General features: G+C 37.4%; 3 protein-coding genes across 4 annotated transcripts in view; all 3 read right to left on the bottom strand.

Moving 5' to 3' along the window:
• The window catches only part of LOC139970549 (uncharacterized), a 61,619-nt gene extending 51,737 nt beyond the window's left edge, over positions 1–9,882 (bottom strand). The window contains exons 1-2 of one of the 2 annotated variants that reach the window (XM_071976337.1): positions 9,631–9,882; positions 7,571–7,666 (exon numbers count right to left, since the gene is read on the bottom strand). In XM_071976337.1, the coding sequence (XP_071832438.1) occupies positions 7,571–7,666; positions 9,631–9,685 (151 nt within the window). In that variant the 5' untranslated portion in view covers positions 9,686–9,882. The remainder of the gene's footprint in view (positions 1–7,570; positions 7,667–9,630) is intronic. The other variant, XM_071976349.1, reaches the window with a different exon arrangement.
• On the bottom strand, positions 3,574–5,755 carry LOC139970589 (uncharacterized). Its single transcript, XM_071976396.1, is given in 2 exon segments — positions 3,574–3,994; positions 3,996–5,755. Coding segments are annotated over 2 exon segments (1,668 nt in total). The 5' UTR covers positions 5,409–5,755; the 3' UTR covers positions 3,574–3,739.
• Positions 9,883–10,600: 718 nt separating the features above from the next.
• Positions 10,601–13,493, bottom strand: LOC139970633 (uncharacterized). Its single transcript, XM_071976495.1, has 2 exons — positions 13,241–13,493; positions 10,601–12,654 (listed from the first exon to the last, which is right to left on the bottom strand). Exons 1-2 carry the CDS (start codon positions 13,293–13,295, stop codon positions 11,843–11,845), a joined length of 867 nt encoding a protein of 288 aa, XP_071832596.1. The 5' UTR covers positions 13,296–13,493; the 3' UTR covers positions 10,601–11,842.
• Positions 13,494–13,916: the final 423 nt, after the last annotated feature.

Genomic DNA, 13,916 nt, shown 5'->3' with positions numbered 1-13,916 from the left:
TTTGCGTATACACATCACTCCATGAACGCCCCCCCCCCCCTTCAAGGAAAATATGCATACTAGCACTGCAATATACAATGTGCAAATTGGGAAACAAGGAACAAGTTTTCTTTTGAGACAAAATGAGGTGAAATCATGCTAGTTGCTAATGTAGGAATCTTCGGAATTAGAGTTTATTTCTTGTTAATATCTTTACAAATTTTTCCATTTGAAATAGCTTTGAGTTTGAACCACAGAAATTCAATCAGGGGCGTAGCCAGGATTTGCAAAGTTGTATGCACGACTATCAGAGCCGTATATAGAGACTATGTGAGCGGAGCGCCACCATCGGTTGGCGCGGAGCGTACAAGAAAATTTTTGGTTTTACAAACCCCTCAGATGGCCGGAAACGGCCTTTCCCGAGTGTTCATTCTAATTCCCTGGCCTCTTGCTAACTTGAGACACCTAAATTTTTATGTAGAAAAAGGGCACATTTTTAACCTGAGGAAAAGTGGGGGGGGGGGCACGTGCCCCCCCGGTTCCGCCGCCCTTGCTCACCATGGAGCTCCATGGTCTCACGCAGTTCAAATCTCCTCTATGCCCTTTCAATGTTATGTTTACGTTCGAAAATCGATGAGAAGTTACAGTGGCCTCGCCAGACATTTCCATTGGGGGGGGGGGGGAGACATCACTTAAATAGGGGGTGCAATGTTTATTTAGGAATGCCGTCCTAAGACATTTTTGATTAAGTAAGGGTCTTTTGATGCAATCTGGTGCTATATTTTGCAACTTGAAGTAACTTCATGTTCAAGTATTTTCAGGCTTCGTCTGTCCGATATTTATGTTTTTAATTGAGGCAGATAATTAGTATTTGTTTAAATTATTTTCTTTACCACTACCAATCGCATCGGGGGGGGGGGGCACTATTTTTTTAGGGAAGTGCACGTGCCCCTCAGGTTACCCATTGTCGAAGCCACAGAGAAGTCATGATTGTCCAATTTCCGGCTTAGACCTATATTTGTTACAGTGTTAATGCTGACTTTATTGCATGAGTTTCAAAGTCGGCCTCAAAATTCGTTGATAAATTCACGATCATTTAAGTAGGCCTACTGCACTACAGAAATACACAATTTGTGTCGTGAGAAACTCCCGGTGCGATGAAGTCTCAGTTCCTCGATATCCCCACAAATCGTATCCAGTTTCCGATATCTCTCACTCCTTTTTTTTTCACTTGGTAAATGTTGTTTTTATTTAAGCCTTTCCTAACATCTGATTGACTTCATTTTTCAGATATGTAAAAATGAAACCAACTAGAATTTTCGTGAATAAACTTTTTTTTTTTCCGTCGATGCTGAAAAATCATTATCGTTCGTCTTTAGACAAGATCTACAGAATCCAGTTAGAGAAACGATCTACAATTCATTTGCATATGTTGGTAGATATTGAGTGGTTTCAAGATTTGTTGCAATTGATGTTTCTTCGATGAACACTATAGAGTGAAACATGATAAAACCAGAAAACGAAAACGTTTAGTGGTTCCGATGCCCATACTTGTGCACATTGTGGTAAGCAAAACAGTACATGTTAATGAACTTGTGCACACCAAACTGAAGTGGGAGATTAATGCGGCAACATGTAAAGGAATGACCAAGATTCAGAACTCTATGATGTTGACAGTCTATTTCGTGACATAGTATAAATGCAGATAAACATGTATGGATATTGTTCAGGGCATATTTTATGATCTCATAAGCATGTATCTATATACTTACGTTTTATTATCAAATACAGAAAATCAGACATACATGTTCAGATATATCTGATAAACATTTTTATGATCACTGTTTAATATTCATGACATCCACACAACAAAACAACATGGTTGATTGTATGAATGTAGTGTTACAAACTTCATATATCAAGGATGAAACTCATGTAACATTTGGTTTTTGTCTTATATTTAAAAACCATTTCTTGTAATCTCATGAATATTAATGACATAAAGATGGAAATTTCATAGAAATGTGCTTGTTTTATATACCAAGATCACCATACCAGCATGAATGTTTTTACGTTAAGCCCTACACATTCATTAATATTGACGGCATGGGAAACCAAACACAACTCATCACAGGGTATCTACCTAAGTATGAAACTGATTGTGGTTGTTGAGATGTAACTTTTACATGCTGTTTTTTGATAATTTCCCATAAAGCCACACCCGTTATGAATATTAATGAGGTTAAAATTGATGTTGCGAAATAACAAGTATATGTAACTACTTAATCACCATGAAAAGTATAAACTAAAAATAATCACAAAAATTGCGGTATAGGCTCCAATTTGCGTATGCTACAGTATGTTAGGATCATAATTTTTGTCCCCCTGCAGGTTGGATATCCATAGGTAATGAAAAACATGTGAACAACGGATCAAATGATACAACGCTCTTGTTAAAATTTACGGAAATTGAGGTGTAAATCTCGGAGGTATAAAGAAACCACGGAAAATTTCTCAAATTCGCGGAAAAAGTTCATGCCTGATTTGCAGAGATATTTACATTTTAAGAATTTTATGTTCAGCCCTTGACCACTCATTCAAAACAATAGGGATCATCTACTAACCATAGCCAACATATATACCAAGTATGACATTGATGCAACCTGTGTTTGTTGAGATATCATGGTTATACAAGCTGTTTTTGAAGATTTCCTATCCACATATGAATATTAATGAGGTAAATATTGCTGAAAAGATCATATGCTTAATATGTAGTTAAATCACCAACACAATATGAACTTACTCGGACATACTGTCGAAGAGGTATTGACATTTTCAGAGTTTTTGTTAAGCCTGCCCACTCATTAATTTGCATGATAGCCCTACCAAAGATAATAGGGATCACCCTAATGACCATGACCATATAATGTATAACATGATCACATATTTTTTACTTCAGATACCATGTTTGCAAGCTAGGGTGTCACATATGCCAACTGGACCTCATAGGTTCTTGTAAATGCCAAAAGCATCGGAGTAAAAAATCCCGATATTACTGACATATAAGGGAATATTTGTGACATTCAGTGGGACAGAACAACATGATATGGTTGAAAACAATGATTTTTGTGGGAATCTTACAATTTTTTGTTACTATTTCTCTGAAATTGGTAGGCCACTATATAACAAAATATTAAAGACATAAAATAAAGCCAAAGGCTCAAGACACTGCTAGGTTGGGCTATGTTTCCTTTCTCCGTCCAATGACAATCAAAAAATGTCATAATTGTCAATAACATGACCAAACTGAAAATGCTGTTATCTGCGCCCTGTAATTTACAAAAATTTAAAAAAAATTGAGCAAATGGCTTCAATAACAGGGTTTCTCTTCTGCATGTTTCTTTTCATGCTTTTGGAATGTGTGAGAATATACATTTTGTCGCAGTTTCTCCCCTGTGTGAGTCCTTTTATGCCTCGTCAAAGCTGCTGAGCAAGCAAACATTTTGTTACAATAGCTACATAAATGAGGTTTCTTTCCTGTTTTTGACATTCTTTCATGTACAGTGAGAGTTTTGGCTCGAGCAAAGCTTTTGCTACAAACACTGCAATGATAAGGTTTCTCTCCTGTATGTGTTCTTACGTGAACAGTGAGAGTTCCGGTTCGGCAAAGCTTTTGCTACAATAGCTGCAATGATAAGGTTTCTCTCCAGTATGTGTTCTTTCATGTACAGTGAGAGTTTTGGCTCCGACAAAGCTTTTGCTACAATAGCTGCAATGATGATGATGTGTGAGTCCTTTTATGCCTCTTCAAGGCATCTGAGTAAGCAAACATTTTGCTACAATAGCTACATTGATAAGGTTTCTCTCCTGTATGTGTTCTTTCATGTTTCTTTAAAGTTGCACATTGAGCAAAGGTTTTGCTGCAATAGTTACATTGATAAGGTTTCTCTCCAGTATGTCTCCTTTCATGGTCCTTTAAATGATAAGATTGAGCAAACATTTTGCAACAATACTGTACATTGATAAGGTTACTCTCCTGTGTGAGTCCTTTCATGACTCTTCAAGACATATGAGTGAGCAAACAGTTTGTTACAATAGCTACTTTGATGAGGTTTCTCTCCTGTATGTGTTCTTTCATGTAAAGTGTGAGTTCTGGATCGAGCAAAGCTTTTGCTACAATAGCTGCAATGATAAGGTTTCTCTCCTGTATGAGTCCTTTTATGCCTTTTCAAGACACGTGAGTTAGCAAACAGTTTGCTGCAATAGCTACATCGATGAAGTTTCTCTCTTGTATGTGTTCTTTCATGTTTTTTTAAGGATTGGGAATAAACAAACACTTTGTTACAATAGCTACAGTGATGAGGTTTCTCTCTTGTATGTGTTCTTTCATGTCTTTTTAAGGTTTGAGAAACAGCAAACACTTTGTTACAATAGCTACAGTGATAAGGTTTTTCACCTGTATGTGTTCTTTCATGTATAGTGAGACCTCCGGCCTGAGCAAAGCTTTTGCTACAATAGCTGCAATGATAAGGTTTCTCTCCTGTATGTGTTCTTTCATGTTCTTTTAAGGCATTGGAATAAGCAAACACTTTTTTGCAATAGCTACATTGATGAGGTTTCTCTCCTGTATGAGTTCTTTCATGTCTTTTTAAGGTTTGAGAAAGAGCAAACACTTTGTTACAATAGCTACAGTGATAAGGTTTCACTCCTGTATGTGTTCTTTCATGTACAGTGAGAGTGTTGACTTGAGCAAAGCTTTTGCTACAATAGCTGCAATGATAAGGTTTCTCTCCTGTGTGAGTCCTTTTATGCCTCTTCAAGTCATCTGAGTTAGCAAACATTTTGTTGCAATAGCTGCAATGAAATGGTTTCTCTCCTGTATGTGTTCTTTCATGTTTTTTTAAGGATTGGAAATAAGCAAACACTTTCCCGCAATAGCTACATTGATAAGGTTTCTCTCTTGTGTGTGTTCTTCCATGTACAAAGAGAGTTCTAGATCGGGCAAAGCTTTTGCTACAATAGCTGCAATGATAAGGTTTCTCTCCTGTATGTGTTCTTTCATGTACAGTGAGATTTTCGGCTCGAGCAAAGCTTTTGCTACAATAGCTGCAATGATAAGGTTTCTCTCCTGTGTGAGTCATTTTATGCCTCTTCAAAACATCTAAATAGGCAAACATTTTGTTGCAATAGCTGCAATGAAATGGTTTCTCTCCTGTATGTGTTCTTTCATGTTTTCTTAAGGATTGCGAATAAGCAAACCCTTTCTCGCAATAGCTACATTGATGAGGTTTCTCTCCTGTATGTGTTCTTTTATGTATAGTGAGAGTTTTGACTCGAGCAAAGCTTTTGCTACAATAGCTGCAATGATAAGGTTTCTTTCCTGTGTGAGTTCTTTTATGCCTCTTCAAGACATCTGAGTTAGCAAACATTTTGCTGCAATAGCTGCAATGAAATGGTTTCTCTCCTGTATGTGTTCTTTCATGATTTCTTAAGGATTGCAAATAAGGAAACCCTTTCTCGCAATAGCTACATTGATGAGGTTTCTCTCCTGTGTGTGTTCTTTCATGTAAAGTGTGAGTTCTGGATCGAGCAAAGCTTTTGCTACAATAACTACATTGATAAGGTTTCTCTCCTGTATGTGTTCTTTCATGTTCAGTGAGAGTTCTGGATCGAGCAAAGCTTTTGTCGCAATAGCTACAATGATAATTTTTCTCTCCTGTATGTGTCCTTTCATGTTTCTCCAATAATCTAATCTCAACAAAGCTTTTGTCACAATACTTACAACAAAAACGTTCATCTGCTTCATGTAATCTTTCATGTTCGTTCGAGATTTCAGTTTCAGCTATGATATTGTTCCCATAGCTACAGTTATTGTGAGGTTTCTTCCCCAAATTAGAAACATCTACATGTTCTGAATCTTCTGGGGATGTTTCTCCATCATTTGCTTCATCTTCCAGTTTGATTGATATATGACATGGGTAGCCTTCTACTGGTTCCTCACATACACTTTCCTCCTCTTTAATGTCCTGCTGATATCCCTGGTAAAGTGAATTGTCAGTTTGTACAGTGGTTCCTGAAAATTTAACCAATGATATACAATGTTTAAACCAGCGACTGACAGACTCAACAATTCCTTGCCATATTTCACATGAAAACATTTAAACCAATGATCTACAATAAATTATATTCAGAAAATGAACCAGTTTAGTGATTCCTCATCACCGTGATCTCCAGGTTACGTCAACATTTTGTCTCAATAACTACAACAATAACTTAGGTTTCTCTGCTGTGTGTGTTTATTCATGTGTATTCAAATTTCCAGACCGAGCAAATTTTTTGTGGCAATGTCTACACTCATAATTTTTCTCTCCTGTATGTGTTCTTTCATGTTCCTTCCTAACTACAGATATGGCAAAAGCTTTGTTACAATAGCTGCAATGATAAGGTTTCTCTCCAGTATGAGTCCTTTCGTGGACTTTCAAACCGTAAGAATAAGCAAATGTTTTGTTGCAGTAGCTACAATCATAAGGTTTCTCTCCAGTATGAGTCCTTTCATGGATTTTTAATAAGGAAGAATATGCAAACATTCTGTTACACAAGTTACAACCATAATCTTTCTCCCATGTATGTGCCTTTTCATGCTTATTCAAACTGCCAGTGTTAGCAAACACTTTGTTACAATATCTACAATGATAAGGTTTCTCTCCAGTATGTGTCCTTTAATGTACCTTCAAGCTCTTAGAGGTAGCCAATATTTTGTTGCAATAGCTGCATTGGTAAGGTTTCTCTCGCATATGACGCTTTCTAGTCACTTCGCCCAACAACCATTTTGCCCAACTGCCATTTCGCCCAACCAGCCTGGTCATTTCGCCCAACCAGCCTGGTCATTTCGCCCAACCATCATAGTCATTTTGCCCAACCAGCGTGGCCATTTTGCCCAATCTTGTTGGTCATTTCGCCTAACGTTATTTTAACTAATATTCAGTCAGAATAATATTACTTTTTCTATTCCACTAGTTCAATTTGATTATTTTGGGTAAGGTTACTTCGTAATAGGTAAATAAAGTGAGGTCCACTCGATATCGGTCGGAGTCTGAGGAGTTATTATGGGTCTAATGGGATGATTACACTACTTTAGGTGTTTACGCATACAATGGAAGTTATATTATTATACAAACAAACGTTAATATTCGGTTCGTATCCTGTAACGTTAACAATTCCCGAACGTTTCCTTACTAAAGTTATACAAAGTAAAGGACTTCAAGTTTCCGTAATATTCAAATGTTTACTATCAAACCTAACCCCTAACACACTGATCCATCCTCAAGTTTGAAGTATAATATTTAATCAAGGTTGGGCAAAATGACCAAGCTGGTTTGGCAAAATGACCAAGCTGGTTGGGCGAAATGGTAAGGCTGGGCGAAATGGTAAGGCTGGGCGAAATGGCAGTTGGGTGAAATGGTTGTTGGGCGAGGTGACCTTCTTCCCTTATGACAACGAACACCTAAATGTCCTGAATCTTCAGGGGATGTTTCTCCATTGTTTAATTCATCCTTCACTTTGATTGACAAATGACACACATAGCTCTCACCTTGTTCTTCACAGTCACTTTCCTCTTTTTTAACATTCAATTGGTGTCCTTGGTGATTTGAATGGTCAATATATGCAGAAAGCAGCCCTCCGGGTCCTGAAAATATAACCAGAAAACCAATGGCTTAGTGATTCCTTGCCTGATAAGTATCAACTGTGGAATTACCAGATGGATAGAACAACTAAGGAAAATGTGTCCTGAAGTCAATTAGCGCTTCATACCAGATAACTTGATCATTGCAAAGGTATTACCCTTCTAAATGTTGTTGACAGATAACAGTCATCATATTTGGATAATATCTGTCACTAAATTAACTTGTTCTAATAATACCACTAATGGGGGCAACTGTAATAGGTTGAGCAAGGGCATAGGAACTGGGGGAGGGGGGCTGAAAAATATGGTAGGGCAGAAGTATTATTCCGCCCCCCCCCCCCTTCCCGCTTCGCAAGTCAGAAAACCCCTTTTTCATTTCCAAATGTGAAAAAAAATCTCACTTGGAACACCAAATTGCATCTAAGGCCAGGTGAAAATGCAAAATTATTTACAAAATGGAGTGGGTGTTGAAATGTGCTATTTTGCACCAAATTGCATCTGAGGCCACCTGGAAATGCAAAAAATTTCCAAACGGGAGGGGACACCCCCTCCCCCAGGCTGTCCATCAGTCTTCAGCCCCCACTCAAAAGTAACTTCCTACGCCACTGAGGTTGAGGTGAAGTGTTTCGTTTCAAACTAAATCTGTGAGGTCTTTAATTTTGAGAATTCAGAGAGTTTAAGTTATGGTGAACTTGTGAAGTATTTCTGATCATAAAGTATCAATACCTGTTTGCTGATAAAGTTTGGAAAACAATCTTCTGAAGTAGATTCAATGTTTCTTATTTTAAACTCACTCTGACCAAGTGGGTTTCATGAAGAAAAAGATGTTGCAATCGAAAGTAAGAATCTATATTCTGTTGCCCTACGGCGTGAACGATTTACCTTAAAATCACTGCACCACCATTGTCAGCATGTTTGTTACACAATGTAAACAAAATAGTCTATCAATGCGGCCAGATCAAGACTTTAACGCTCTACTTGTATCACCCACTTTTACGATTCCACAGAGGAAACTTCAGAAAACACCTATTTATTCATTGCAAAGAATGGAAATGACACAATTTAGTAAGCTGCATTGATACGACTGAGAGATAGATACTATTCAAGAGCAAGGACCCTAAGACAGGCTAGCCAAGAAAGTGAAACTAACGGTCGTACACAATAAAGAGAGATTTTATTTATCTTTTGGGCTGGGCTTGTAAATTTTGATTGAAGTTTATAGAATCTTTGGAGTCCTTAAAATGGAGTCCTGGCAAATTTCAGCCCAAAATGTTAATGTTACACTGCACAAACAGTGGAAATTGCTTAGGTGTTTTCCTATGGTCCCTAGGTAACCAGGTTTAACATCTTAGTGGTCCAAAAAGGAAAGTTGGAAATGTGAATGAAATGTAACAAAAATAACCAAAAAACAATATGTAGACGGTAAGAGAGATGTGCAGGTTATGTGAATAGAATACCAGCATTGTGCCAGTAATATTCACTTTCAGGTGGACCATAGACCTATGTACCAGTACCACTATCATTTAATTTCAGAATCTTCAAGAAACCTTACTTCCGTTGCAATTTGTAAGGTTTAGTCTAGGCCGTAATTACTCTTGAAGTTATAATTTAACAATGTAAATGCCTTTCTGTGAGTTTGACTTCTAGTTACCTACTGTACAGACTACAGTAGGACCTTTTGCCTTTACTTGTACAACAAGGGGTCCTCTACTGACTAATTTCAGATCAAATTATCATGTATGGATTTCATTCCAGGTTTTCTTTTGAGCCGAGAAAATATCAGATAAGGAATATCTCTAATTCCGCCGGATGCTGTGCAAATAAGCATGACTTTACCATATAATAGGCCTAGCCTACTGTAGGCAGACAAGCTTAGGCTGTAGCTAACTGCAGTACTATCAGTTTTGCATTTGCAGTCAACCAGACATACATACAGTAGCTGTTGCCTAGTTTCGTGGAACCGTTACCGGTATCATAACGCAAGGGCGATTCTGGTTCCAACTTGACTTTGGTTCCAAACATTTTGATTTCCTCTTGTCGGCACCCTGTTCTAGAAATATTTCATGACATGAAATAAGGAACCCCTCTTTGGCGCTTGGTTTCACTTGAAATGTCGCCGTGCTTGACCGACTCCGGCTAAGCCTTTCGATTGTCACAATCCAATGCTGTTTAACTAGTAGGGAGCCTCAGAGGGAAGGACGCCATCACTTACTGATATGTATAACACACAATAAAATAAAACTATTAGCAAACTGCTTATCCACTAAAGTGCCTGTGTAAAAGAATGTGTAAAAGTAAGAGGGCCCGACGTTTCCATCCTAGCAGGATCTTCTTCAGAGTGTGAATATGATATGTATCACTTGAGAAGTTCTGCAATGAACCATAGCCAATTACATCAACGTGTTTTTCAATAACTTGCTTGTGAAATCTTCTCCAAAACCACAAAAAAATCTTTCTACCCGTTTCCTTGATGAGGGTGACCCAAATATAGTTTCATTTATTTATTTCAAATAATTGTAAAATTTCAAGTAGTTATGGCAACAAATTGTAACAATCTAACTCAGCAAATTACAAGATTAGCAGATTCGCATTTCTGATTTGCCTACTGTATATTTCAGTTGATGTTGCTCTGAGCTAAAGTTTGCCAACACACTGCATCCTCAAGCTGATATTTTTCTCATTCTCATGGTAAGTAAGGCATCCTCAAAAAAGGCCAATACGCTTTGTGATTTCTTTTAAGCGGTGAGCAGTTACTAATACAAATGATGGTAAATCGTTAATTACGCCTCATCATTCTAATTAGAGGATTGCTCTACGCATTGAAGAAAATATAGCATGTAAAGGCCAAATCGTTATATGACCCCCACGGCCAACTCTACTGTTTGTAAAACTTAGTCCCATTAAATTAAAACATTTATGAAATGATAACAATAACACAAACTGTTTTGTAGATTTTCTTTTTTTATTCCGCATATATTTTAATATAAATCATGTTACAACACAGATGTTTGTCTGAATATTGAAAATTCACTATCAACTTCAAGAAAACAAACACATCATATCAAGTATAAAATGGAATAAATTTAAAAATCATCTTTATAAAGGGTGTGAAGACTCGCGCAAATAGAAACGTCTAATGCCAGTAATCTGACCTAGTTTCAAATGAGGCGTAACGGAAGTGTTAGACACCACCATCGATCCCAGAAAATACACACACAGCTTGCTACTGTCGGTATTTAGACACTAGTACATATAGTACATACAGCTGCCGTCAATACCCACAGCAAAGTGTATAGACAATACAGCGATGGACTTCAGGTTCAGCTAAAGATATAACAAGGTATCACGTTTCATTACTGTCTTCATTTTGTAGTGACACAAAAAAAAAAACCTCACTTGCAAGCAACAGAAAGTTAACTTTTACAGATGGCCACACGCGGTTTGGGGAGAGTCTTCAATGCCTTTAACTGCTCAGCTACAGATACTGATTGAGTCATCGCTAAAGCCTAATTGATAAGCCTACATGACCGAAGAACAGAAAATAAATGTACCATTAGTTGTAGGAAGCAACCCCCAAAAAACATAGGCTATAGTAACACTTAAAAAGTGAAAAATTATAACACTGAATTTTCATCTCAAATGTATACATATGCTAGCCCAGTAATACCTTAACTTAATTTTATAAAATTCATGGTACTTTCAGTAGTATAACAAGAAGCACCACGGTGGTTCGATGTATTTATGCTGCTCGTTTGATTATGAATTTGACCAGCTTCTGTTATCTGACAACACACATACTAAATCTTTCTACAGTAGTTGCACAGTCCTCAGAACTACAGTAGACCAATACCTGTGCCTACAAGGATGACACAAATTACAATAATATTTGCTCATTTCATTTCAATGACCTTTGACAGGTAATAAAACTCAATGGTTGTCACTGACCAGTTAATAGGATTCAACTCAAATGTTATCCTCCTTGTTAAATGGTAGGTTTGAAGATATAAGTTTCATGGTTTTGAACTCAATATAGAGGCTATTTCAAAGTAAGAATAAGCACATCATCCACCATGGGTATTGACATAGCAAATAAATGTTGTCATTTCTTAAGATGCCAGCAAACAGTATTGTAAGAAATATACATTCCATTCAGAACCTGTGTGCATTCTTTATGGTTCCTTACACATTTTGTAACATTGGTTTCTCTCCTGTATGTGTTCTTTCATGTTTCTTCAAAGTGCCATCTTGAGTAAACCTTTTGTTACAGTATCTACAATTATAAGGTTTCTCTCCTGTATGTATTCTTTCATGGCGCTTCAAAGAGCCAGGTTGAGTAAACCTTTTGTTACAGTATCTACAATTATAGGGTTTCTCTCCTGTATGTGTTCTTTCATGGCGCTTTAAATTTTCCGGCCGAGGAAACCTTTCTTGGCAAAATCTACAATCATAAGGTTTCTCTCCTGTATGTGTTTTTTCATGTCCCTTCAGAGTGCCGGAATGAGTAAACCTTGTGTTACAATATCTGCATTGATAAGGTTTCTCTCCTGTATGTGTTCTTTCGTGACCCCTTAGATAAAAAGATTGAGCAAACGTTTTGTTGCAATATTTACAATGATAAGGTTTTTCTCCAGTGTGTATTCTTACATGCTTCTTCAAAGTGCCAGATCTAGCAAAAGTTTTGTCACAATAATTACAATGATATGGTTTCTCTCCTGTATGTGTCCTTTCATGAGTCTTCCAACGGCTATAATGATCAAAAGTTTTGTTGCAATAGCTGCAATGGTAAGGTTTCCCTCCCTTATGACAATGAACATGTTCTGAATCTTCTGGCCATGTTTCTCCGTTGCTTAATTCATCCTTCACTTTGATTGATAAATGAAATATGTAGCTCTCCCCTAGTTCTTCACAGTCACTCTCCTCTTTTTTAATATCCAGTTGATGGGCTTGGTGAATTGAATCGTCAATATTAGCAAAATGCAGCTCTCCAGATCCTGAAATATAAACGGTGAGACAGAATTAAAGAAAGATGTATGCCAGCTGATTGATTCATGAAGTCTACAGTCACAAATGGATTATCTGATAAACTGAAGAAGAATTGATGGACAATATGAATAGAGTAGAGAGAGCGTGGAAAGATGAAGAGAGCAATATGCAAATAGTGGATGGATGAGAAGCACAAAGTAGTCAGAATTAATTAAATGAGTACAGCGAGACGGATGGATAATGGCAAGTGGATGGAGGAACAGAAGAAGGAGAACGGATGATTGAACAAAGTAGAGGGACTATAGAGGAGGGATAGGATGGTGGAGTAGTGTAGGGTGGGTCAGTTGTCTTTATGCATAAACCAACTTTAGTATTGTACTGTAGCCTACAGTAGGTTTGTAGCAAGAAAGAGTCGCAGTGGAGAAAGTAAACAAACCAACTGCGATTCTAACCAAAGAAATGAGCCTTTCTGAAAATTTAGCGACAACAAAAACTGCTGCAAAAAATATGAAGACCAAATTAAATGCCCAGGTTATATCGGGCAATTTCATACTGTAGCAAAGGCAATTTAGGCTATTTTCGTGGAACCGTTACCAGTAGTTTGGTGCGGAGGTGATTCTGGTTCCACCTGCACTTTAGTTCCAAACATTCTGATTTCCTCTAGTCAGTGCTCAGTATTGAGTTAGTCGATCCCTTCAGCTATCCCAGATTAACAATAGGCTAATGTCTTGCAACTTGGAAATCCGTTTGACGTTTCTTTTCTTGGAAAACTGATAAGAATTTTTTTCCGGAATCATATTACTACAGACCTCGATTACGCACCATAAGAGAGCCTCAGAGGGAAGGACGCCATCACGTACTTGTAACAAGTTAGAAGTAAGTTCAACAATAAATAAACCATAGCGAATTTCATCAAAAGGTGTTATATCTTTCTATAACTTGCTAGTGAAATCTTCTCACAACATCAAACAACTCTTTCTACCAGTTTCCTGACGAGGGTTAACTCACGCTTGTTAATACAATTTTTTATAAGTGTAAAATTTCAAGTAGTTATGGCAACAGTTCATCCCCGTGTTTAAAGGTCTGCTGTATATATCCCATCTATAGCACGTTTTCATGGAAGTTTCTTGAGATTACGTATTCGACCTGCCTTGGTCGTAAAATGACCTCTTTTTACCAATTAGTCTGCAACACCTACCACATAATTTTTCTGGAATGAGGGTCTTTGTGTGAACGATGTATGATTAACTACACTGTAGAAATGAACATA

Source organism: Apostichopus japonicus, chromosome 1, assembly GCF_037975245.1.
Source record: "Apostichopus japonicus isolate 1M-3 chromosome 1, ASM3797524v1, whole genome shotgun sequence".
In the NCBI taxonomy this organism is placed as follows: domain Eukaryota; kingdom Metazoa; phylum Echinodermata; class Holothuroidea; order Aspidochirotida; family Stichopodidae; genus Apostichopus; species Apostichopus japonicus.
This window is presented reverse-complemented; position numbering and strand designations above follow the sequence as displayed.